This window comes from Paramormyrops kingsleyae, chromosome 3 (assembly GCF_048594095.1).
Source record: "Paramormyrops kingsleyae isolate MSU_618 chromosome 3, PKINGS_0.4, whole genome shotgun sequence".
In the NCBI taxonomy this organism is placed as follows: domain Eukaryota; kingdom Metazoa; phylum Chordata; class Actinopteri; order Osteoglossiformes; family Mormyridae; genus Paramormyrops; species Paramormyrops kingsleyae.
The window spans coordinates 35,341,397-35,369,226 of NC_132799.1; the positions used below are offsets into that span (position 1 = coordinate 35,341,397).

The following is a 27,830-nucleotide window of genomic DNA, read 5'->3' on the forward strand; positions in this document are numbered from 1 at the left end:
GGTGGCCGAACTGGAGGACCACAGGAGAGCCAGGCTGAACACCAGACCCACTCCCATCTTCACGGACCAGGAGGGGGTCGCCGCATGCGTGCCAGCTACAGCCCACATTGGAAGAATCGACTAGTGGGTAGATTCAGAATGTCCTAGGGAAGAGAGTGTACAGATAGGACAGAGCATGAGGACACCCTGGAAGGGGAACCGGTTCATTGCGAGGGAACCCACTGGAGAGAGGGAGAACCTACGAGCACCACAGAGATGGGATTTCACCCCCCAGACCCTGGAGATTCCAAGCAACTTTCAACCACCCAGTTGTGCCATTGTCATTGTTGTGCACATGCCATTGAACCATCTTGGTATTATTAATATAAAACTATTACCGGTAATTATGTTTCTAGTGCAATTACTGTGTTAACAGCTACAACCAAAATGATTTATGTCATCGGATTTTATAAAAACTATGCAAACGGTTAAGTGGCATAATGGCTCAGCTGGTAGCACTGCGGTCTCACACCTACAGGACTGGGAAATCACCACAGGGTGCAAATATATGCATATATGTGCACTGTGATGGACTGCCATCCTGTCCTGTCCTTATGCCCCGTGCTGCCTGATATAGCAGTCAAGCCCCGCCCCCCGCGACCCCATACCACACAAGCCATTGGAAGATGGATGGATCTGCAAAGCGATTTGACCTGACCCTTTTAAGCGGCCAGAAAGGGAAACTGAAAGGCTTTTAAAGAGCACATTTCATGCTACAATTAAGATAATATAATTTTTAAATACACCATTGGAAAACATATTAGTCATTTTCATTCAGTGTGCCAAGATATTGGAGGGGAGGCTGTTCCGTCACAGTCAAAGGTATCTGGGTTTGTTTAGCATCTAGACGAAAAACAAAATTTCAGCACATGAATTGCATTTCAAGGAAACCGATTCAAATCAATGCCATTGCCAGATGAATTTTACGACAAAAATGCTGCCTCCTTGCTCATATAAGGAAAGGAGCGCTGTAACATCCTCCTAGGATTTCTGAAAAGTCCCAGGAAACAGTCAATTTCTTCTGGTAAACAAACTGCAATATGAATTGGTAAAAGTAAAGATTGCTTTGGGGGTTAGGGTGTCTGTGGAAAAACAACAGAGTTTGCACTCCCAACCCCCAAAGCCACGTGCGTGGCTGCTGGATGTTCTGCTCCTGTTTGCTTCTCTCCCACGTGCATTTCCACTAGGCACTAACGACATGGCGTTCAGGGTAAACCGGTGCGCTGTCGTGGGTCGGTGCTCCTTACTCTAGAACCTTCACTATACCTGCACCAGATCGCTATGACCCTTATTGGCTAAATGGCTTATGGGTAAGTGGATGACTGTTTTAGCTCCGAGTATAATGAGCAGCACTGCATTTCCAATGACTACAGCAGAGGCTGTGATCTTAGTACTTACCAGTAGCGAGTGCTTGTTAGCAGTCTCCCATGAGGTGTGAAAATGCCTCTCCACAGTTCAGCGCGCTCCCCGACACCTCAGGGCACAACTTCACCCCCGTTTCTAAACACCTACAAGACCAATACTTATTATTACTATACAGTTACGCGGTATTCAGAACAGTTAACCCTGCTGTGTAATTTCAGAGTCGCACATTTCGAAGGTTTCACGGAATCCCTCACGATCATAATACCATACATAGATATTAGGATATATTTCAGACAATACAGATTAAAGAAAAATGTCACCATCTTACAGCAGTACATGAAAACTAGTTAACATATTATCTGCGGTGATAACGGAAATTTAGGTAACTCTTATTTATCGAGGACATTTTTGCCCGACGGCAGATTCTTTAGACGGAGATGTTCCGTTATAACGCCGATGTCATACAAACAGACGATATGTAGCTGGAGGGGAAAACACACCAAAACGCAGCTTCCATTAAATCATAAGGACGCCGCTTTTCTCTATGAGCGTAAACAATTGCGCAGTTACTGGTAGCTACACTGAACTGACGAAATAATACTGACCACCGATTTAGTTGTACACAGCGTATGATTTAACACGTGTTAAATAATATATACGATCGAGTCATTACTGAAATACAGATTATTGGTTGCGGTTCCTACCTTTTTAATATTGTGAGAGTACTCTGTGTACTACTGATGCAGGTACCATCCTAGAAGAATATTATTATTTTTTTATAAGTCTTGATTTTGATTATTTTTTTCCATCCTCGTAATACAGACCCTTCTTAGACATTTCTCTTATAAATACGAGGACACCAACACCGCGCTGTCCTCCGTCAGCCTCTCGTTCTCCTTGTCATTATACTGAAATGCATTATATTTGACATCACTTCCAAACATAGAATAAACACGAGAAGACAGTGCGTTATTAATTAAATAAATGTATAGTGGTGGCGAAATATTCGTCGGTGATCTGTCCAAGGCGCACCAGCCACCGCCGTGTCCCCGTTTTCTTGGACGATCGCTGGCAGCGACGGAAATAAAAAGGCTGTTTTTCAAGCCGGAGTTGCAGTCCGTGTCACAAAATCGTTAAAAGGTCCACGAAACCACAGCATGACTTCGGCGTTTCGCACCGGAAAGCTCACCGCAGGCTCGACTACAACCCGGAGCCCGATCCCCCGATCACCGTAGGATCACAGCCTGCTTCCTCGCCGTGTCTGGGTGCATCTGTTTTTTGTCTCTTTGTCCTCGACATTTCGCAAAGGGGGGGCTTGACTGTAGGCTACCTTTTCAATCCTGCCGCCACATCCCTGATTAAACACGCCACTCCGGATTGGGTTGTTGCGTCGGTCACTACAATTTACACCTTGATGCACGTCTAAACATCAATTCCTTAAATTAATAATTATTCACGTTGCATCGGAAGGTTAACGAATCGCAAATACAATTTTGGGGCGACAGAGTGGAAAAAGTAATTACAAATACCAGTTTTAAAATGTTAACTGCGGCATTTACAAATCTATGTTCACGTACAAAGATAGGGTTGAAATTATTATAGGCCTTGTTTACTTAAGTACACGAGATGGGAGATATTTCCATATATGTCGACATTCAACATAAGAGCCTTATGATCAGCTTTTGTATGCAAATATTTCAAGCATCCTCCATATACAACAGCTTACAGTGAGTCTGTACAGCCCTGTTCCTTGAAACACTGTCACTCAAAGTTTGTATGTTTTATACAACAAAAGCAGACTCTTTTATCTAAAGTGACATACATTTATCAGAATGTATTAAGCAATTGTAGGGTTAAGGGTCTTGTTCAAGGCCACAATACTGAAATCACCCTTTCAGCTTCTGGGATCTGAAGCAGCGACATTCCAATCGCAGGCAATAGTGTCCATTTCCACTGAACCACACAATGCCTCAGTACAGTCTTGAAGCTAACCTCCAGTTATAAAGGTAATTATAATGGGGGGGGGGGGGGGGGGATCCTGAAATACTCCTCCATCTACAGCACAGACTCCTTCAATTGGGTCAAAAGGCAGTAACAAAGTCCATTAAAAATTACAGTCAATGCAAGTTGACAGCTTTGCAAAAATACCATATTACATTCATGTTGAGAATACAGGGTCTTGGAAGAAGGATACATATTAACACTCTATAAAGACGAATGTGTTTCAAAAAATAAAAACAGCAACATCCTTGTACTGCTGAACTGCAGCTGTTGATGCAGGGTCCAGGTCACCATCTCCTCAGCAGGGTCCAGGTCACCATCTCCTCAGCAGGGTCCAGGTCACCATCTCCTCATTCCATATCCTGATCGTCCATCTCGACGTCCCGAGGAGCTGCCTTCTTCACCTGTTTTTTGGAGACGGTGCTGGGGGTAGCTTTCTTTGCAGGCTGTGCTTCAACTGCGAGGGACAGGAACGCAGAGCGTGCCAAAGGTGACCGACAGCTGAGGCATGGCATGCATATCAGACTAAAGGTATTATACATCATCATGCATCAGATAACCTCGGAACTGTAGGAAAACGGGGCTAAATTGGACACATTGATGTCTTGAACTGTATACAGAAGGTTCTCTGCCTCGGGCCCTGTGGTTCCGGGGACAGGAACTGGGAACTGTATACTGGGTACTGGGCACTGTACACTGTGTAAGCCGACATGGAAGATGGATGGATTGACAGATGGGACATGTTAAAACTTGGATAACACTTTATCCAGTCGGAATGTTTGATCTAAGTCAACTAAAAGCAGCAGGTCAGTATCCATCTTCCACGTAAATTGAAGACGCAGGTCATGGGTTATGTAATTGTAATAATTATAAATAATAATAATTATATAACATTGATCCCTATGGGGACATTTTCTTTTTGCCTCCCCCATCTTGCTCTCTGTAGGCTGTGAAGGGCAGCCACCCATAGCGGCGCCCAGGGAGCTGGGGGTTAAGGGCCTTGGTTAAGGACCCGCAGAAGTGCTGAGGCTGGGTTTGAACCGGTGACCTTCTGATTACAGGCACACAGGCTTAGCCCACTGAGCCACACACTGCCCCCGAAAGGACCCTATAAAAGACTCTCATATTCAGACTGGTAACCCATCATCTGCCAGGCGAGAGACTCTTAACATTCACGGCACCTTCCATGGTTGCCTTCGCTCGCTCCATGTGCTGCAGCTGCTTGATCAACTTCCGTCGCTTCTTGCCGGACAGAGTGATATTTGCCCGTGGGCTAGAACTGGCAAGGGGGAAACACACGGCAAATTTAGGGCATTCCCACATTTTTAACACCCAATACAAGTGAACCCAAAAAATTCGTATAAGTCAGGAAAGGGTTTTAAAGGGGAAGTAACTAAGATGAACTAGGCTTTTCCTAATAACGACTTTTTGATACAATTTGAATGTCAAGTGCCTTCAGAAAGTATTCAGATCCCTCGACTTTTTTCCAGACCTTGTTGTACAGTGGATTTCCAGATGGATTGATTCTTTTTGCCATTAACTGACGCAATAAGGCAAAAACGTTAAGGAATGTTAGCTAATTTTTAGAATAAAATCACCCATTTACAAATCCTTAACTGAGTGCTGTGTAGGACAATTTCAGCACTGAGTACAGATGTGCATCTTCTTGGGTATGATGACAGATGGGCAGTTTCTCCCAGTCCCTGCACATCCTCTCTACTCTGTCGCAATGTTTCACCTCATTTGCAGGTCCCTCCACAGATTTTCCATGGGGTTGAAGACCAGGCTTTGGCTGGGTCATTCAAGAACATTCAGAGACCTATTCAGAAGCCAAACCCAGGTGGGCTATCATCTGCCCTTTACCGCAATAGTGCCTCCCATCTAACCACCTTACCATAAAAACCAGACTGATGCAGCGATGGCTGCGTTTCAGGTTCTCCTGTCTTTGCATAAAACCTCTGATGCTTGGTTAAGCCTAGTTCATACGTTACTTTTCTGCGTGTGTTCATACTACGTTTGGCTGCGGATGGTCGCAGTTTGTGCACACTATCATATTCCACTAGACCAGGAGAGGGAAGATGTACTGCATCAAACACAAGAGGTGAAATGGGTAAACTTTTATGAATAGTTTTAAAGTTATTACTCAAGGCTTGGGTGGTATTATGATAATACTACGATATTTTGAAATCCTTACGACAAAATTAGTCGGTCTATTTGGAGCCCCCCCCCCCAAAGTGCTTGCCAAATTTTATCACCAAGATTTCAAAATGCTGCTTTTTAAAATACTCTGTACCTCGGTATAATGTCTGGACAGTATGAAAAATGAGATATGTGGGTACCTCCAACCCTCCTCATACAGCTGCTCACCATAACTACTAGTACAGCAACAACAACAACTACTTTTCTACTCTTTCGTCATTGACCGCTAATCTGTGAAAATCCTGTAAACCTAATCAATTATCTGGCACGTGATTGGTCAATGCACACGGATGCGCAAGGTTTCCGCTAGACGTAAAAATCTGGGCCACACGTGCCACAACTGCAGCCGTCTGCAGCAAACCCCTGATGACGGAATGTATGTCACGTCCCCTCATCCGCAACCGAAGGTGCGCGTGGAAAAGCCTTTCGAGTGCCCACTGGGTTCTTGGTCACCACCCTAACCCTCCACAGGCTCTTCATGCTTGAATACCCAACTGTGCTGAAAAGCCAGATCTAGGAGCTTTTTCAGATTTATATGGTTTATCTTCACTTTGCCATATACTGCAAACTGTGGGACATTTGCATATGTAAAAGACAGATGTGTGCCATTCCAATTCATTAAAGATAACATGCCCAGACAGACTACAAGTTCTAGAAAGAAAGAAGGACCACCATAACCATTATGGGCAATTGTGTGTTGACTGGTAGAAAAATAAAATCAATCCATTTTGAAATAGGTCTACAAAAATCAGTTTGGAAAGAGTGATATCTCAATATCTGAACGTAGTGTTTTTCTGGATGAAAACACGTTTATGCTGCGTGAGGAAATTGTTTTATATAATTATAAATAAAACAAGAATTTGATTTCTGAGACAGGTCAAGAATTCCAGTTGAAGATCTGTAACTTTAAGGCAAGATTGAACATTAAGTTGAACATTCACTTATGGCTTCAAAAATGGCGCTATGCTAAGAGATGGTGTACTCACATTCTTTTCTTCAGGTGATGAACAGTGATCAGACCTTCATCAACCACTGCTCCTACAATCTTGTGCTTCAACTTCTTTTGTTTATTAAGAACGCGTCGACGTTTAAAGAGCTTTTTCCCGAGTTCCTTCAACAGAGATAATGTGTACATATGCAAAATCAGTACAAATGTCTACTATATACATTGCCAGTTCCAGCCCTGGCAGTGCGTACCGTTCCTCATCTAATTAACCAACAGAAGTACATCAATTGACTTATTACTCATATAAATATACGCAAAATTAACGTGTTGCCATAATTTAGTAATGTTGGTAATGGTATTGCTAAAGAAAATTGGTAAATTAATTTAAATAAATTTTATTTAAATTATGAACATTTCCCTGAAAACCAAGCAATCTCCCTCCATGCTTTTTTCACGATCTATAAAAATCTAACTAGGAAATTGAGCAGCTAAATTAGTCCTCAAGTAACGACGCTACTTGGTTGGTAAACAGTGAACAATCCTGCAATTTTAAGTTACCGCAAAACCGGGCACCTATTCTGTGAAAAAAAAGAGAAAGACAGACTTAAAAAAATACGGACAGAAAACATTTAAAGAGAGATATTAAACATACAGTTTTGGGTCTGTTGATCTTTCCTCCGGGTGCCATGCTTACTACAACGTGTCTTAACTTCCTGTACTAATTCTCATCTTATGATTGGCGAAGCCGCATAATAATCCCGCTACGCTATTGGGCAATAGTCTGCCAATCACACACGCTCATCGCTTAAAAAAAGACCTGCAAAGTCGTGCACATACAACTTAAAACCAGCATAGTAGATTCTTTACTGAATCTTACGCGATTTCGATTTCGAGTATTGTCGTTTAAAACGTAAAATTGCAATTTTTTAAGTCATTAACTTATATAGCAAATGTCCAGCGAACATTTCAAATGAAAATTTTATTTAGAAAATATTATGGCTTTAGTTTCCGTTTTTAGTCTCCAAAATAAGGAATAATCCTTACTGTAAATAACTGTGATATACACACATATTTTACTACGCATTTTAAATATTGCTCACATATTTCAATCCTAACAGTGCTTAACAAATATAATTGGAAAGGTATAAACCAATTAACATAAAAAGGATGGCTGTGAAATCGAATAACAGTAAGTTACGTAAAACACTAATTACCGCACTTTAATCGCATTCTTCAGACAATTAAAAGCTACAAGCAACATTTTGACGAAGAATTTTACCTCACGAACCACAAGATGGCGATGTCCCTCATATGATTTGTTTTCTGGGGCCGCCAGAGCCAAGAGACGCTAATCGGTCACCTTAGTTGTAATTCACAATATTTTTCACAGGATGGCAGTGTTGACTAGGAGGATGAATTTTTAAAAAGAAAACAGCATTTAGGATAGAATATTTCATAAGGCTTATTTCTGAGCTAATCCTCTCTGTATAGACTACAAATGAAAATAGACAAAAATTTTTAATTCACTTGTAAGCAAGAAGAATTTAATATAGAGAATAGAGAACACCAGCTGAACACTGATGAAGGGGATTAGCAAAACTTGAGCAAGGCTCTTAGTTCACATTTGCTTTTTTGGATAAAAGTGGCTGTTAAATAAATGAAATGTAAATTCACAATCAAATGAGTCAAAAACATTTGACAGCAATTTGCTGTTAACATACTGTTAATCACAGCTGCCATGCAGAAGAAAAGGCTAGAATTACCCAAAAGACAGTGGAGTGAGGTTTGGTGTTTAGAAGGAAATGCAAATTTTATAAATGGGAAAATTAATTTAAGCGATAATATAATAGATGCCATTACAGCATGAGAATAGTCTGGCATTCATTTATGACCTATGAAAACTCATTATGAAACTCTTGTATCATTAAATGCTATTATTCAATACATAGAAATGTTGATTTCTCAAATGTAGTGTTACACAAAACCATCAAGGCAGACCTAAAGCCAGTAAGTTCAGTATTGTAAGCACATGTACATTTATAGTAAGCAGACTGTATGTATGACCAGTGTGACATAGATAAGAGTTAATTCAGTGGTAATATTTTCCAGCATGTGTGAGAAAATAGTAAAATTTCTAAGGAAACAGTAATGGTTTCAAAACTACTGATACAATGAAAAGCAGCATATATTTGACCTTTTATAGAAGGAGTTAAAACATTGTTTGGAATAGATTTAAAAGTTTTTACATTTTTTAATGTTTGGATTATGGTTCTGAGACAGGGGAATTTCCCGAAGGAACTCATTGCAAACTTCGCAACTCTGAACCTTGAGGTCATTTAATGGAATTGGCTGCAAATTCAAATACAATAAAATTGTTTAAATTATATGTTCATTTATTAATGATGTAATAAAATAATAAATGATAGAATCGAACATAGTAAATTAAGTTAAACTGAATAGGAAAAAGTTAAGAAGAGATAATGTTATGTTTTTATAAGAAGTATTTAGTTTTGTCATCGTATTTTAACCAATATTAATTGATTTGCATGCTGTCTAATTTATGTGCAAGAAACCCAAAATGTTGGGGTTTTTTTTGTTCTGCCAAGATTGTTCTTGTTAAGCATACAGCATGAATGTAGTTTTTGAATGAGGTGGGTGAAGCTGTAGTATGGACCGCAATTCCTGGACAATGTATCACTGAGGAGTTCAGGGGCTGTTTTCATCTTGCCCCCCTCATTTGAGAAATTAAATGTTTGAGATTTGTATATGGTCCTTTTTTGAGATACATCCATTTTCTGTAAACTCTCTGAGATAAAAAAATAATAATAATAATAGCAATTCATAATAAGATTTCACTGATAATATTCAGATGTATAGTAATTTTGAAGATTTCTAATTTTATGCAGGTTTTTATGTCTCTTTGTTTCTCTGCATCTTTCGCAAACTGCCCCCTTTTCTATACAGGCAAAGATATTCTGTTTTGCTCTCAAATTTTAAAGACTATGCTACATATTTCATATAATGATATTACATGTTATTGATATTACATGATATTACACTACATATTATGATAACACATGTAATATATAACATTATTAACATACATAAGAAGTTAGACATATGTATCTGAAGATTTCATTGTGTACTCATGAAATTAGGACATTGTAATTTGTTTAAATGTAACTGGGGTTTTAAGCTAATCTATATACATCTGCTTCAGGCATTAGGGAACCATAGAACACAGCTGCCAAGGGAACAAATAAACTTAGGACTGCACAGGCCTTCAGGGCTGGATAACTTGGAAGACACAGATGCAACATATGAATGACAGAGTACTCTGTAATACAGTGAGCCATCATCATGGTGCGGAACACCATAAAAAAACAATGCCGGGATAAGAGCAGCCTACCCAAGCCGGTCCTGGGGGTCCTGCAGACAGTTCATGCTTTGTGGATTAGGGAGCTGGGAGGGATCAAAAACGTGGATCGTCTGTGGGTCCCCGAGCACTGGATTGGGGAACACTGGGCTATGGCAGGATCAAATTAGTTAAAAAAAAATGAACTCATAAGTTGCGATGAAAGTGTCCATTAAAGTCTTTACTTCTCATGAGATCTGGAGTTAGATCAACATATTTTTATTATGCAGAAACGGGTCTGGCAAATGTGGGTGGCTCAGGGTTTATTTAATAAAGAAAAATAAATGGTAAATAATAAAGATTAATGATGGGATCCCATGAAAGCTAGAACCTCTTACCTTTCAGCTGAAGACTGCAAATACACTGAACACTGGTGTCTCTGAATTGTCTGTGATATGTGTGTGTGTGTGTGTGTTTTGCCAGGGTATCCATTCTCCTATTGCGCCCCCTGCTGGCCAGCACAAGATGACCCAGTTTGATTTTGCCAGATGGGACTTGAAGGACTCTGCGATAATGAGAGAAATGATCGGATCTCCCTGTGGAGAGCCAGGGACAGTTCATCCCCTGGCTAATAGCATCCTTACAGGGAAGCATTATAGTGGCAGAATTGAACCCCATTAAACAGTCTGAGCAAAGACCTTAAGATGCCAGTTCACTGACACTCTCCAGCCAATCTGACAGAGCTTGTGAGGATCTGCAGAGAAGAATGGGAGAAATCCAGCCGTACAAAGCGTGCCCAAGGATACTCACAGCGGTAATCATCGTTAAATGTGGTACTACAATGTGCTAAATACAGAGTCTGAATACTTATGCAGACAGAAGACTTCAGTTACTTTAAATAAATTTGCAAAAAATTCCTGAACATGTTTTTACATTCAATTGATGGAAAAAATAATAATTTCACTCCATTTTTAAATGTCTACTGTACAACAGTGTTTGGAAAAGTTTGAGAGGCCTGAATACTGAAGACACCGTATATTTTTGCTTACATATATACCACTTACTGGAATAACTGAACTCCTAGGGTACAACAGTATTACCACTTTGGAGATTTCTCAAATAGCAACTGTTGGGTTATGAGTCTATGTTAGTTATTTATTCTACATGATGCCTTAAGCTGTTGAGCACTAACTGCCTTCCCAAAAGGATATTCTCCTCTGTAAAAGCCAATCACTAGCGATGGCCAAATGAAGCTTCACGAACCATTTGCTGTATTTTCTGGTGCTGTTGGTTCGCTTTAGCCCCGCGACCCAGAAGGATAAGCGGGTTGGAAAATGGATGAATGGAGGGTTTGCTTTAGGGCATGCATTGAGCTCTTTTTTTAAAAAAATAGAGAGCGCCATCTAGTGGTGTCAGAAAATAGAGCAAATGGTTTATGAAGCTTCATTTGGTCATCACTTCCAACTGCCATCTAAGCTTTATGAGGTCATGCTGATTTGTAATAGGGTCGGACTTTGAGACAATGAAATCTTCAAAGAAAACATAAGGAAAGGTGTTGAGGTAATATAATGGACATGGTTCAGAGGGCTAAACATGGAATGTCTCACTCAGAGCCAATCTCTGTCTAAATGAATGAGTCAGTTCTGACTGGATGATATCTGAAAGAAATGAACAACGTGAAACATCGCATGGATGTTGTCATGGAAACGGCGAAAGAACAGCCCAGCAGCGGTAGTAGCCTGTCCTCATAATCAAGAGAAAACCTGAAGGTGTTAAACATTACTTTATTTATTTGTCACTTTGGAACTTCTTGTGTTGAGGGTGAACACAGGAATATAGTACCTGCTTAGAAGAATGCGAGCTGTCATTGTGATGAGTCACAGGATACAGTAGTCATGTTTGTCACGCTCAGTCCTGGGAAGCGCCAAGATCCTTTCAAAAAGGATTTTGAATCCATTTTAAAATATAGACGGCAGTCTGGTTGGTCTTGGAAAAGAGAGTCTGTGCATAAAGAGTCAGGACAATTCTGTAATCGACACTGCATTATTCAGAAGAGGGAAACGGCATTAGACATTTACTAACCAGAGAAACATGTTGGATAATAAAAAAAACATATGATAGATGTTTAAAAATGACTAAAACAAGGACCCACAAGTAATGGAAACAAATAGACAAATAAGCTAGTTCACATTCCCAAAACAAAGACCTTCTTTGTTACATTTTGAAGCATTTGTCGTGGGAACAGCCCAGACAATGAATCCCTCATCCGCAAAAACCTCTGGTGTAAAAATTTCAACAACAGGGACTGTCATAAGTTATTCCCAGATGAGTGCTTTTATCTGGGCAGCATGGACTGATCCTTCAGATATCATTTTACAGTGAAATCTCAAAATCATTGCAAGTGTAGCCATTAACCTTATTGTTGGGTCCAGTCTCAGTCATGTTATATGAAAGATTCAGATGGAATAAAAATATTCAAGGGTTTGAAAATCTTTAACTGAAATGCAAAACAACTGAAAAACAAAACAAATGTCAAAAAACCCTGATTATTGTCTGGTTTGTAAGTTTTTTTTTTTAGTTTAAGTGTAAGGCAAAGAGCATTTCTGGAATTCCTCAAATAAAAGTGAAATTCTAAACTTTGAAATAATGACTTTAAGGGATATTGTTTTTTCCCCTCCACAAAACGTCTTTTATGGCATAGGGTATCCAGGAAACAAACTGTTTACTTTATCTAAATCATTTTTACTCGGAAAAGACTCACACAATACAACCAGCACTCACCCCGTTTCCAAGGCAACGTATCAAGGCAAACAATGCCTATAAAAGCAAGATAGTTCACTATGGAGACTATAAGAAATAGTCTGTATGATCTGTTCCTTATCAGATGCTGGTGACTCACAGTCAGTGTTGTAACAGAAGTGAGGGGAAAAGCTGAGAGCATTACAGAGACATTTTGTGTTATGATGCCAAAGACTGGGATTTTTTTGCATGAGAGTACAAATATGATCAAGGTACATGCAAATACTGAAACCTTTGGTGGATCATCTCTTAAAAAAGAAAGATCTTGGCAGTTGTCCTACATGTAACTTTACATTTTGGGGATTTTCAGTGGTCAGTACATTTTGTATGACAGATACACCCCAAAAGCAGTATCATTTCCCCGATTTTCTGCTTTCTGCACTTAGGGATTATTCTTCCCACTAGGTCTGCAGGCACTGAGGAGAGATCCACAGTCCAGTTGCTCTCCCAAAATACCAGCTCTCATCTGTGCTCACTGCTTGATTTAATTTCCCTGTATTCATGTTATCTCCGTGGATTATCTGAAACAATAAGGACACCGGTATCCTCAGACATATCATATTCCCAGCTGACAAATATCAAAAACGATTAGCCACTAAAGTACTTCAGAGCAGGCTGTCGGCAGTATGAACGTGACCTACTTTGTGTGATCTGTGGACCATAAAAACTCTTACAACAGTAACTTTAGCTATGTGGCTGTAAGACCAAACTGTCCAAATGTGAACGATTACATTAACGATATAGACTTTTATAAGCAGCTGACAGAAGAACTTACCTGGTGTTTTGGAAATGATTCTCCCTGAGACAGATTACATACTGGAATCATGAAGGATATTAGCCCCCCGCCCCCCAAATAATAAAAAAAAACTCTGGCAGATCTTTGAGACAGTGCAGATCACACAACCCACAAAGACAAGCTAGAGGATCAAAGGAGCAGAGGAATGTGAGTAAAAATCATTTTGATTAGCCTGTCCATACATCACATTATTTAAAATGACTTTGAACCACAAATTGCAGTGTGGCAGTCAGGGCCCTGCCTGCCTCACATGTACTGAGGGCATTAAAAGCTTTCTCCGGTCTTCCATGACATGAAGGTGTAAAAATATTTGCTGAAGTCGCTGTGGGGATTCCGTGTGCACGTCATTTGGAAATCATAAGTGTATTTTTCACTCTGCATGTAACGCTTTTCTAACATGGCTCTGTGTCCATGCTGTCAGTTTTCATGTGTCACTTTCTATTCATAGTCTGAAATATGCGCTGGTAATGTTTGCGTCTGGACTCATTTAAAGAACACTGACGTATCCAGGCTAATGCTAATATAGACACTGTAGACGTTTTAGCGATGCAGTCCTGTCATATTATCCCTATTAGATTTATTCTGCTAAATTACCATTTTGCGGTTCCGCTCTCCAATGAGAAGGCCCACGATCTCGGATGCTGACTCCCTGCTAGCATGATCCAGACAACGGCCCACGGCGCTGGCTTCTCAGGCAAGGGGTGTCGCTATTATGAAGCGTCTAGTAGTTTGGGTTCTTTTTTTGTGCGCAAACCTGCTACAACAGTCTTGGATCCTTCGTGATGTTAGTCATCATGGCCTGGCTAATTACAACGAGTCTGCTCATCCTCAGCTTCACACAATATACACCAATGAGCCAAAACATTACGACCAACCCCACGTGAAGGGAATAATGTTGACTGTTTCGTACACGCCACGGTCTGGGATGTAATAGATGGTAAGCTAACATTTAGTACTTGTAGTGATATGTTGTATGCAGAAGACATGGACAAGGATAAAGATCTGAGTGACTTTGACAAGGTCCACATCATTATGGTCAGAGCATCTTCGATCTCAGTACACCATATGTCCAGACATATTGCTCCTGTGACCAACATCGAAATCATCTGTGATTCTGGCCAGAGCAGTCCTTCTGTTGGTTTGGGGATAGCCTTGACTCACATCCCACATCGACGAGTCCTAGTCGCCCAACACCCTGTCAGTGGATTGGACTTACCACAGCTGACCATGAGCACCCCTTGTCATTTTGGAGAGACACTCACACAGTTGTCGGGATATAATGATTTGGCCCTTGTCAAAGTCACCCAGACCTTCACCCCTGTCCATTTCATCTGCATTCAAACATCAACTATGAGTATCGACTGTTTGCTCACCATCTAATTCCAGACCTAAGCATGCATCTTTTCTATGAGACAGGAAACATTATTTGCTTCACATCTCACCCCCCCCCCCCCCCCCCACCCCCTGCCCAAACAGGTCTATCCTTTAACCTGTTTGCTGACTCCACCTGGACAAATGCTTCTGCACCACAGGAATGCACTTCACCTGACCATTTCTTAGTTTACAGAGGCTACCAGAGGTTCAGCACAGCACCCCTGGTGGCCAGCGAGTGTTATCACATGCCTTCTACACCATGATGCCAAGGTAATTTGTAGAGGAGCAACTTTCACGCCTGCTTCACCGTGAGCCACTGCTCCAAGCCAATCAGAATCTCCACTTAGCAAACCGAATTCATCTGTTCCTCAATACTTAAACAACATTAATAACTTTTAGTACTACAAATAGGAACTGTACAGTATATATACAATGCAAAAAGTGAAGCCACATACATTTGGGAAAAGGGGAACAAATTAGACTCACATTAACAGGACACACCTGCAACTTTTCAAACAGTGTTTTCAAACATTCTTAAACAATAGCCTTTAAAACAAATCTAATTTCCTACTTAATGCTAACCTTAGCCCTAACCCTAACCCTAACCCTAACCCCAACCCCTCCAAGCACTTAACATAACAGGAAGACATTCAGGTCTGCTGATGATCCTGCTGCCCGTGCCCTTAGTTTTAAGGTCATCTGGGCTCCCCGGAAGTGGGTGATCCTCCACCATTGGGGGTGGGGGGTTACTCCCTCTACATAAGTAATCGAAACCAAGCTCACCAACACTTTCAGTCAGACATGCCAGGCCACGAGGGATACGCCTACACTTCAGCACATTTGGCATCGTGGTCTAGTTGCTGGCTGGCGTCTGACTCAATTTTTCAATTAAGCAATTCCAAGAAAAAAAGAAGTAAAAAATCTTCCAACCAATCAGTCAAAACTGACAACAGGATACTTATTCAGAGTCATTTGTTTACATAAGCAGGCTGCTAGGGACAACACCCTTCTTCTTTTTAGTATCCACTTGCAGCTCTAAGCCATAACAGCCAAACACTCTGTCAGATTTGTGTCACTCATAGATCCTTTATAAATAATTTGGAAACTTCATCTGCCAACAAGTGAGCCATGATCATGCAAGGTTACAGGTAAGACATTGTGTTCTTGTAATTATCCTAGAACAAGTGTGGCTCAACATGGTCCAGAGTAAAAAAATAAATAAAATACAAAACATTAAATAAAAAACAATAAAACTGCTATTATATGTTTTTCGTCATATTTGAAAAATTCTTGCTTTCATTCCTGCAGTAATTTTTTATTTGTGCTTGTACTGGTATTTTGGTCATTGTATTTAGCTGATGAGCACAGACAGAAGAGTCTTATATAAATGAATATTGTCTCTGTCTGATGAAAACTGTGGAGGCCATATGTCCTATATTGGTGGCTTTTTACTATACAGGGAAGAGGCCCATTCTCCTCTGTGTACTGATAGAGTTTGATATCTAACACTGGCAGATTTCGGTATGGGTGACATGCGCCATCGCCCAGGGATGCATCTTGCATGGGGGATGGTGGGACCAAACAAAAAAAAAATTGTTTGTGACATTTGGCGAACAGTGATTTGCTCTTCCATATTGCTCATTTCCAGGGGGCGGGCTGACCTCAGGTCACCCTGCAGGAAGCCCTAGGTAGGGGAGCAGGGGACTCTATGAAATAGTGCATCTCTAACTTTGTTGGGGGGGTTGCCAAGGGCAGCATACAAGCTAAACACACCACTTATATCTAATGAAAAAATGGGAATATTAGCATCTGCAACTGACATATGTGCCTCGCTGACAACAATCCGGGTAATTCCATTTAAAACATCAAATTGTTCACTGATGGTGTAAAGATAGGTCTCTATTTGTGGTGCTAAGAGTGTTTTAGGCTTATTTTGAAAAGCAGTTTCTGAGAAAATGTATTTTATCACATTCTCGAAATAACAGATTTTTGGAGATACACGTTTTCATAGGCTAGCCACAATATGAATATATTAACATTTTTTGAGCGTTTTCCCAGGTACTGCAGCCTGGTTCTACTGGCCATACTCTCCTGAGTAGCTCTTACGGTACATTATTCCAGAATATACCCTGAGATTTATACCATCAGCCTTTCACTCTTACAGCCGGCAGGGTCTCCTGCTGCTTGTTGTTCTCTGCAGGTGGCTTTTGTCACAGGAGCAGAGAGATATCACAGATGAAGACGTAAGACGTTTGGAATGATTTCCAAGTGACAGGGCCAACAAGCGGGTCGACCGTGACACAGAGGTCAGAGATGGGAATGTCTGGATCACTCACACTAATCTGCTTACTGTTTCCAACCATGTTAGAATGGAAAGGTGCAGCATCAGAAACAAGCATCCTACCAAAAAGAACCACTTTACCCACTGTCTGGTACGTGCCCTGCAGAAAGGCAGAAGGCAGCACTGAAATCCAACATCGGACTTTTAAATCCAACTTTCACATAAGCATCAAAACCTGAGCTTTGGGAGTGTGTGTGTGGGGGGGGGTGCTTCAAGAGGAAAGCTTAATTATACCAGATCAGTTTTTAAGAATTGCAGCAGAAAGGAAAGAACAGGTAGGAGAGGTACAGTATAGAGAGGAAAAATGAATTGCGAAGCAGTCACTGGTTATCTGCACGCGCTCCAAAGCCGTGGAGATGCTGGATGCGAATGTGAATTTCAGACATGCTGCCAGAAGTGTCTCAGGCTCAGGCAAGCGGGGCGATCAAGTGTCAGCCGCAGGTGCCTATAACCCTCGTCTGCCATTATTTAATTAACATTAAAACAAAATAATTGTGTTAAAACTCCACAAGCCCAAGCAGCTGACATTCCATAACTGCTCCGAAAAAACTCAGTCTTCCCCTCAGATTGTTCCGGTTATTGAACTTATATTTTATTATTTTATAACAGCCCCTAACTTACTTCAAGTTACAGCACCCCTAGAGGTGGCACAGAGGAGTGCCTGTTGCCTGGCTTTGCATTACAACTCAGCGGTCTCGACCAGGAAAGGGCAGAGATGCCACAGGGTTTGGCTTCCTCTCGTCTGCTGGCTGCCGACGCCGATGCATCCAGCTGAGGTACAATAATTCGACACCTCCTGAGCCGCAGGACCCTTCACTGTGACAACCGCTGCTTTGTTTTATATCCCGGCTCTCTTCGAACGCAATAAAAAATTACAGTCAGCAGCATCCAGGCTGTGTTTTCATGCCTGGAATTCTGCCTGTTTCGGCCGCCTACCCCTCTCCCCTCCGCCTCCCCTTTCCTGCGTGGGGCTCAGGATACACATTGTGGTGGCCTTGCTAAATTATTCATTTATTTTTATAGGCACATGCGCACTGAATGGAAGTTTGTTTCACGATGTCTGGGCCCCCCAGAGGAATTCTGAGCCCGCTGCTTCCTGTAAGCAATTAAGTGGGAACAGGCCGGTGGTGAGGTCTACGGCCACTTAACGGTGGCAGGAAGCCATCTCCCACAAAGGGATGTGAAGCCTGCTTCGCGAGTGGCCCGACAGCGTGAAGCAGTGCTTCCCAATCTAGTCCTCACGGACCCACAGACAGTCCACGTTTTTGCTACCAGGAGCTGGGAGGGAGCAAAAATGTGAACTGGCTATGGGGATCCCGAGGACCAGATTGGGAAACACTGGTGTAAAGTGTCAAAGCAGGTCTCATTTGAGGTTCTGTCGATGCCTCACCAGCCCATGTCACACCAGACACAGGCAGAGTGGACATACGGGAGCCCACAAGAGCAAGATAAAGTTACAAAATATTAGCATAAACCTGAAAAACCAGCTACTACCATACAGCAAAGCAACAGGTTAATTAAAGAGTCCATCTCAAAGTCCGGTCATTTTTCCCATGTATGGTCTTTTTATATGGCTCAATATTATAAACAGCCAAACTGCAGTCCTACATAAATAAAAATCATATAATGTGAATCAATACAAAACCATGTTTGGCAAGCTTGATTAAAATGAAGAGCACAGAAATGAATCTTACTTGGATCTGACATTAGTTTCGGCGCTAAATAAGTAATTTATCAATGGAATGGACATTTTTCAAGCTTTTGTTAGAGGTCATTACAGCAGCTGAGCTAGTTAAAATGATCTATAACCATAAGAATATTGGGGGGCAGCGTGAGGCTCAGTGGGCTATGCCTCTGTGCCTGTGATCAGAAGGTTGCCGGTTCAAGCCCGGCCTTGGCACACCGGTAGGTTCTTGAGTGAGGCTCTTAATCCTTAATCACCAGCCACCGGGATGCCACCATGGAGGGCTACCCTTCATGCCCAGCTCCCTCTTACCTACAGAGAGCAAGCTAGGGGAGGTGTGAAGGGAATTTCCCCACATGGATCAATGAAACATCAATTATTATTATTATAATTAATCAGTGACCCAACTGAATCATTTCACAAAAACTGTACTGTCGTTTACTATTTCCATTCCATCACTAACCATATCACCCTATCCCTGTCTTTAGAGCTGCTGGCTCTAATGGTTTCTGTAATTCAGAGACAGACTAAAGAAGGCAGAGGAACGATCAGCACCCTGGCATTAAAACACCCCGTAAGACCTGCATAGTCTGTCCAATGAAGAAAAAAAAAAACGAAGACAGAGGTATATTGTGTTGGAGTTTCTCTCCTCTGTTTTTTTGGCTGTCGTGCTCCTCTCTTTGCAAGACAGCTGGAGGTAGCTGGTCCCACCCCTGGTCTCACCTGCCTGGAGAGTTACAGGAGGCATTCAGACGCTGCGGTTACTGGCGCTCTCCGGGGGAACCTGCAAATGCTTTAAGGAGCTGCTTGTTTATGTGGGCCCAGCGACAACTGTGATCACGCCGAAGCTCTCACATTCCGGGGCATTTCTCCAAATTCAAGTTAAACGGCGATGAGGTTCTCAGAAATTTGTGCACGCATATATCTTTAAAAAAAGTAATTGGAGAGAGCAGGTATATTACAGCTTAATTGATTTTTATTATTGCTAGCAGTGCATAAATCTCTCAGCAGCAAAAAAAGTAAATAAAGTAAAAAGTATATATACTTGATTGGCATTATTATAACTAGATTATTTATATATAATGTGTTGAGAGACAATGTAATATCCTAGCTATAATAACACCAATCAATATCTTTAATTTGTTGAAGCCATACTGTGCTACACTAATAAAATTATAGCAACTAAGTTCGGGTTTAATTCAGACCATAAACAGGATTTATTTGGATTTAGTTGTACATCATTTAAACAATCTAGTGGATCTAATTCTACAAATATGTAATTTCTGCACAGCTACACCTTAGGTGGACTTGACAGCATGTTCCATGGTCTTCAGAGAAAACGGGGAAGTTCAGCTGAGCCGTCCCACTCGGGCGCCGGGCGTCCTGACAGTTGTCATCGGGGAAATAGGAACTTGACAAATGACTTCCCCTCCGGTGGACGTCCCCCTGCTGGGGATGGCCGGGACGCCCCGGCGGCTGAGAGCGTGCCGGAGTGTGGCCGCTATTCATCCTGCGTGAAAGGAGGGCAGTGTTTGTGGCGGCGCCATGTGCAGCTGGGCATTCGGGGTGCGGGGGAACCCAGTGCCGTCCTCACGCAGCTGGCAAGGCGAACGCATCCCCCCCCGCAGAGCTGTGCTCCACTTCCTCCCCCTTCCCCCTTTCTTCCTTACACATGATTCCATGGTGCAGAAAATGAACTAAGAGTCATAAGCCACTAATGCTAAAGTTCCTAGAAGTCACTCTGAAGTAGTGTAATGGTATAATTATTTTATTGCCACAGAAGGTTTTATAACAGGCTCATAATAAATATCATGGGAAAATGATGACATTTGATTTAGAGACTAAAACTTGTAGCTGTTTGATTTCACATTGAGGGTACATTTTTTATACATTGTCTTTCACACATACCTTTTATTGGTGTTGTTGTCTCTTTAAGCACCCCCTGCTGGATGATTAACTCTGTGTTTGACATGGGGGAGGAGCAATGGCCAATTCCTGTGATGTCAGCAATCAGGAGAATTGCACCTCTGAGCCTTTTTTTCCAACGTAGTATCACAATTTCACATTCATTTATCTTATCCTTTTGTTAAATACAGTGGTACCTCAGAACTCGAATTTAATCTGTTCAGAACTCCAGATCGAATCCTAAAAAGTTTGAGTTGTGATCAAATTTTCCCCAAAAGAAATAATGAAAAACCAATTAATTGGTTCCCAGACCCAAAAAATTACACCTAAATATGTTTTTTTAGCATTTAAACACGGAAATGAACCGGATAAAACAACAAGAGCATATACTATACTAAACACATCTAAGCACATTTATCAAAACAGAAATTTGTAAAGTAAGAAAATAAATGTATCCAAACAATGTGTCCTGCCCCGATTGTCTGCTCCTTCCATGTGCCACACCTCCTCGTTAATCCCGTGTGGAATCCCCGTGTAATCAGTTGTTTCTAATTGTTTTCATTAGTCCTCTGTATTTCGTCAGCGTTTCAGTTTGTTTCCCCAGTCCGGTCATTGTATTGTCCGTCTGCATTTTGCCTGCCTTACCTGTAATTAAACCCTGTATTCCCCGATACCCTGACGTCTGCGCCTTTGTCTCCGTTCTGTCCAGCTCGGCACAACAATATTATTATAATTAAATGTATTGTATGTTTATTATTAATATTAAAATAATGAATAATAAATCTTTATTTTGAAATGTATTTTATTATATAATAATAATTACTGTTACTGTCTATCATTGTCTAAATGTATTTTTACTGTCTAAATATATATATTCAGTTAGTGTAAACATGCACGGTGCTATCACAGCAAATGCAAGGCTGAGACTGAAGTGTTACCCTTTGTTTCCGCTGAGAGACGTGCCGCGCAACTCATTTCCCCGCAAGTTATCTTAGGTCGGCGTTCACAGTTTGACTTCTGAGATTCAGATCGAGTTCTAGGTAATTTTTTTTCGAACTGGTTGGTTCGACTTTTAAGAAATTCGAGTTCTAATGAGTTCGAGAACTGAGGTACCACTGTGTATAAACCATGTATATAGATTTTCTGTAGTCTGTAGAGATGGTATTCAAGAAAGAATTTCCATGTGCTTTGCACACTGTACTTTGCGCATATGAAAATAAAACTTTGAATCTTGTATCTTAATCTCATTTTCTTTTCTGACCTTTGCTGAACTTTTTTCCTCTTTTCAAGTATCTAACGAACAAAAATTAAGTATGGATAGAAAACTAAATGGAGCACAGCACAGTGTTCTCACGCCTCTGGCATGGGGTTCGTATCTCGCCTCTGCCCTGCAGCCAATCCTGACAAACCAATTTAAATAAACTGTTCTAAATGTATCACATTGGACCGAACTCACTATGCATCAAAGTTATTCGGAAACCTCTTAGGTTCCAGAATCAACAAGAAAAAGGGCAACATTTTTGGAGCAGTAGAGGTATTATCAGGCTGCACCACTTTACAATAAGGCTCCCTTTCGCTAATTGTAAATGGTAGTAACTCATTAATAAAAAGAAAACTATGTTATAACTTGTTTAAAATTGTCTATTAATAATTTACAAAGTGTTATAACCTAACTAATAAGCAGATTATAAACTATTCAAAAACCCGTTATATGGGTAGCCTTATTGTAAAGTGGCACCCCATCAGGCTAACATAGCATGAAACAGTGTACACGTCATTGCTAAATCAGAGTTCCTGTCGGACTGCAAAACCAACCAGCCAGTACTCCTATGTAGTAGAGCGTCATGGAGGAGGGGTGGGACGGGATATACAATATATCACATTGAGGACTGACCCTGACTGATGGGCACACACATGCACACATTTACACACTACTGGCAGTTTAGAGAGACCAAATGACATCAGAGCATGTCTTTGGACTTCAGAGGAAATCCCGGGCACTGTCAGGAATCCCGAGGTACACAGAGAAAACACGTGAACTGCACAAACTCAGGGCAAGGGAGGTGTGAGGCCAGTGCTGCCCACTTAGCCACCCTGCTGTAAAACCAGTGAAGTGCAATCGGGGGCTTCCTGATTATTTTAGCTGTGAAGTCAAGCATAAGAGTGAAGATTTTTCTTTAGAAAAAAAAAAAATTCAATGTCAACATTCCATTTGAGGCCTGTGAATTACATTCAGTCTACATTCATCTTGCATTTACAGTGAACAGGCCATCGAGCTGCATCCCTGTCCAAATCAACTGCCATTCAGCCAACTTGCATCTTGACTTCATACTATGAGTGTTTGCAATCCCTCCCCTCCAGACATTTGCCTGTTCACTAGTTGCGCAATATAATTTTCAGAAAAGTTTAATCTGTCTTGCTTTAGATCCTAGTGTAATTATATATTTTTTCCCAGCATATGCCACATGAAAGACTTTTGAAGGTTCCACAGAAAATATCGTCAGGGAAACAACCATCTTAACTTGGGATTGGTTTCCATGGCAACAGCCCAGCATCCAGGTGCCCCTGCTACCTGTGCAGGGTGAGTGATGAACCTGAGTTCCTGAGAGCGAGGAGCGGTCGGTGGCTTAATACCGGAGGCTGGAAGCAGCACAAGGATGTCCAGGAGAACCAGGGCATCTGGTTCCGTTTACTGTGCGGAGGTGGATTCTGTCCATCTCAACGGGGAAATGGGCTCGGGGAAAAGAATGCGTGGGCTGCCCGGCCTTGATCATTCCAGATCCAGGAAGACGCACGGTATTCAACTACTAGACAATCGCTTCTGACCACAAGCGTGGGAGTGTGCTCCTCACAAGCCATAAACAGTAGATACACCCCACGCCCTGATCTCTACAACATGCCTCATTTATCAGTTTATTTCCTGATCTGTCTGTCCAAAGTTCAAGCAGGATGGAAAAGCATCACCAAGCTCCTCCCAAGCTTGATGATCGGAGTTAAAAACTGCCTGGAGGGATGGTGCTGCATGGGGGGTAAGTATGTGACAGCACCTGCAAGACGATTCACCGGCCAGTAGTCCCATCTAAGGGAGATGGACTGATGAGAAAGAGACTGGCTCCCCCGAATTGGTGTCTGGTACAAGAGGGGGATTATGGGTACACAGAAACAAATGTCAAGACGGACACCGCGTTAGACACAAGCAAAAGAAGCCAGGGGTGACTTCATAAATCCCACCTCTTTTCCCCCTGCTGGAGCAAGGGTACCTTTCCAAGTCAAGCTAAGTGAGATTTGGAAGTCAGCTTTGCTTTAGCGGGATGGTTATAGCAAGGGCCGGGGGGGGGGGATCTATTATGGGGTGTATTATTGTTTGGGGAAAGGAACAGAGCCTGTCCAGGAGATGATGGAGGACTGTTGGGCGGGAGGGATCTGCACATGTGCCCCCGCACTGCACTTGGGCCAAGAAGCGAGCAGGCGTATAGTCACAGGGGAGAAATTATCAAAACCACGGATCAATCAGTGCCGGGGGGGGGGGGGGGGGCGGGGTAAAGAGCAGCCATTTTATAGGGTCTCTACAAGGAAGTGCCTTTTATTTCATTTCACTTTGCTTCTAATTCCTCTGATGTTTTTTCAGTAATACGGTTCAACCAAGGATAGCGCTCATTTTACAGGGTTTGAATATTACTCTGCAGCTAAAGACAGTGATACAATGTTAATTCAAAACAGTGAGCAAGGAATTTCCCTGTTAAATATTATGATTTTTCTTCTACCCTTTCCTTCGTTCCTATATGCTCCTTGTTTTATGAGCTCTGTGTACCCTGTCACTGGGTGTGAAACTGACATATACCGCACATATTCCTCGACTGAAACTACCCGTAGAGGGAAGGTGTACAATATATATCCCTTTAGTAGCACATTTGATAAAACTTATTTGCTGATATATTCAATTGTATTGGTATTGAAAATTCAGTTGAATTAAGTGAAATAACACTTCATATGATTAAAAAATGTTTTGAATTATGGTAGCTCCTGTTTTTAATAAATGGTGCAGCCTCCACAGCAAGAATAACATGCTACTTCTATTTGCTATTTAATAGGGCTGGAGAATACCGTTGGAGGGATTATGGAAAAGAGCTTCATGCAGGACCTTTCAAGATACTTGATACTGTTAGTTTAGCATTTATGGGCAGTCCTCTGTAGACCAAAGGTTTTCAACAGGGTTTAAGCATGGAGACCAAGATGGCCATTGGAAAACCGATCCACTTCTGTGCTGATTCTGAGGTATGTCTGCGGTCGTTGTCCTGTTGCAAGGTCCACCTATGGCCAAGCCTCAGCTTCCAGACAGAGGCACCCATGTTTTTTGTCTAAAATGTCCCGGTACTTGGTGAAATTCATTATTCCACTGATCTCAACGGCAGCCTCTGGATTACTGGCAGCAAAACAACCTCAGAGCATCAGTGATCCACCACTGAATTTGAGGGCAGGAAGGTGCTTTCTTTGGACACCAAACATGCTGACATAATTCTATTTCGAGTCTCATGTGAGTAGACCTCACGGTACCATAGTTCCAAAGACATATAGTGAACTCCAAAGGCTTGATTTTTCCGGGTGCACTCCGTCTGGCCTTTCTTCATGCAGCCTGTCCAAGGAACCTGATGGTATGGAGGAATCATCATATGCTTAATTTTGAGACCACAAGATGCATCTAGAGCGTGCAGTTGTTGAAATGTAGTCCTTGGGCCCTCTTCTGTGCCTCCCGCACCCTCTTCCTACTGTGCATGGGGGGGAACACACACTTGAGTCGTCTTCTTGGCAAGGTGACAGCCATCCCAGCCTGGAATGCTCTGATTATTGTCCTACCAGATGTTTAGATATATGTATAGCCATTCACACAACTGTCTGCCCCTTCTGAACATGCAGCCCTTTGTCTTTTCCCAGGGTGATGGAAGCCCCGAAGGGATTTTACCCAGTTTTTACATTTCAGTGATATAGGAAGCAAAAGCTGCCATAAGAATGACATTGAGTTAAATACAACTCTGAAAGGATATTCGGTGAGCAATATCCACCCAGTATCTTCCATCCATCCATCTTGTAACCACATAAAATATTGTTTTATTTAAAATATTGTTGTATTGCTGTGAAGGATGTGATGTAATGTTCTTAAGCAGTACGCATCCCTGATCACAAATAAGTAGGAAGCACATTTCCTAAGGGCGTATTTTAAGTGAGCAGGGCCCTTTATGCACCACGCTGTGCATCTGATCATTTCACCCATAATCTGGGTAGTGCACCCGGGTCAAGGGAGAGGATGCGAGGCGGTTCTGCTGTCGAACCCAAATTCCAATGCGGTCAACGTCTTCAAGGAGACACGGGATGCCACAGTGGAAAACTGGCGAAGTTTGGCCAAATATAAGAGTTACGGTTAATTGGCGCTGGGAAAACGGATCCCGGCTTTCCATGAGAGCTTTGTGTGAGGCGCAGGGGGCTCCTCGGAAATCGAAAAGGCGGGCATTGCATCCGGAGGCAGACAGAGAGCCAAAGCCCTCCAGGAGAATGGCTCTCCCCTGTGTGTTCTGGCACCGCTAAACCCAGGGCTTTCATTACCGATAGCGAAAAGTCACACCTCCGGATGATTGATGCTCCCAACATGGACAATCCCACCTCTTGTCCATTTGGGGGGGTCCTGCCTCTGGATTGGCGTCCAGAGAAAGGAGGGTTCTGTGGTCGACACGGATCCCCGGGGCAGTGAGAGAGAAAGCACTTGTTATAGCGTTGTCAAGGCCGGCGTTGAAGCAAACCGGGAGTGAAAATCAAGAACACCCCACGATGGTGTGATGTCTTGGCACTTAAAAACAGAAACAAGTACCTCGCCAAGCTGCCCCACTTGCAGGCTTAACTGTCTTGGCTAAATGGGCACCAAGCTATGATAACAGGAGCTGCCTGGATGGCGTAGCCAGACCTCAGATAGAGAACCACCTGTTTGACAAAGGGCATCTCTGGGACACAGTGCTGCTGTGCTGCACAAGCTTTTACTTTTTGTTTTTTAACACAGGCATTAATGGCCATTGGGTTTTAGCACACTGTGCTATGTCAGTCAATAAAAACATTAACCGCTATTGCTATAAGAGAATATGAAGACTCTACACTCACCTAAAGGATTATTAGGAACACCATACTAATATGGTGTTTGACCCCTTTCCCCTTCAGAACTGCCTTAATTCTACGTGGCATTGATTCAACAAGGTGCTGAAAGCATTCTTTAGAAATGTTGGCCCATATTGATAGGATAGCATCTTGCAGTTGATGGAGATTTGTGGGATGCACATCCAGGGCACGAAGCTCCCGTTCCACCACATCCCAAAGATGCTCTATTGGGTTGAGATCTGGTGACTGTGGGGGCCATTTTAGTACAGTGAACTCATTGTCATGTTCAAGAAACCAATTTGAAATGATTCGAGCTTTGTGACATGGTGCATTATCCTGCTGGAGGTAGCCATCAGAGGATGGGTACATGGTGGTCATAAAGGGATGGACATGGTCAGAAACAATGCTCAGGTAGGCCGTGGCATTTAAACGATGCCCAATTGGCACTAAGGGGCCTAAAGTGTGCCAAGAAAACATCCCCCACACCATTACACCACCACCACCAGCCTGCACAGTGGTAACAAGGCATGATGGATCCATGTTCTCATTCTGTTTACGCCAAATTCTGACTCTACCATTTGAATGTCTCAACAGAAATCATCAGAGACTCATCAGACCAGGCAACATTTTTCCAGTCTTCAACTGTCCAATTTTGGTGAGCTCGTGCAAATTGTAGCCTCTTTTTCCTATTTGTAGTGGAGATGAGTGGTACCCGGTGGGGTCTTCTGCTGTTGTAGCCCATCCGCCTCAAGGTTGTGCGTGTTGTGGCTTCACAAATGCTTTGCTGCATTCCCCAGTTGTAACGAGTGGTTATTTCAGTCAAAGTTGCTCTTCTATCAGCTTGAATCAGTCGGCCCATTCTCCTCTGACCTCTAGCATTAACAAGGC

General features: G+C 42.2%; 1 protein-coding gene across 2 annotated transcripts; it reads right to left on the reverse strand.

Moving 5' to 3' along the window:
• Positions 1–2,986: 2,986 nt before the first annotated feature.
• LOC111845654 (uncharacterized protein C11orf98) lies at positions 2,987–7,282 on the reverse strand. 2 transcript variants are annotated; one of them, XM_072710210.1, is made up of 5 exons: positions 7,203–7,282; positions 6,591–6,715; positions 4,587–4,684; positions 3,744–3,862; positions 2,987–3,691 (listed from the first exon to the last, which is right to left on the reverse strand). In XM_072710210.1, exons 1-4 carry the CDS (start codon positions 7,236–7,238, stop codon positions 3,756–3,758), a joined length of 366 nt encoding a protein of 121 aa, XP_072566311.1. In that variant the 5' UTR covers positions 7,239–7,282; the 3' UTR covers positions 2,987–3,691; positions 3,744–3,755. The 2 variants fall into 2 exon arrangements, with proteins under 2 accessions (XP_072566311.1, XP_023670990.1); XM_023815222.2 differs by having other exon boundaries at positions 2,987–3,862.
• Positions 7,283–27,830: the final 20,548 nt, after the last annotated feature.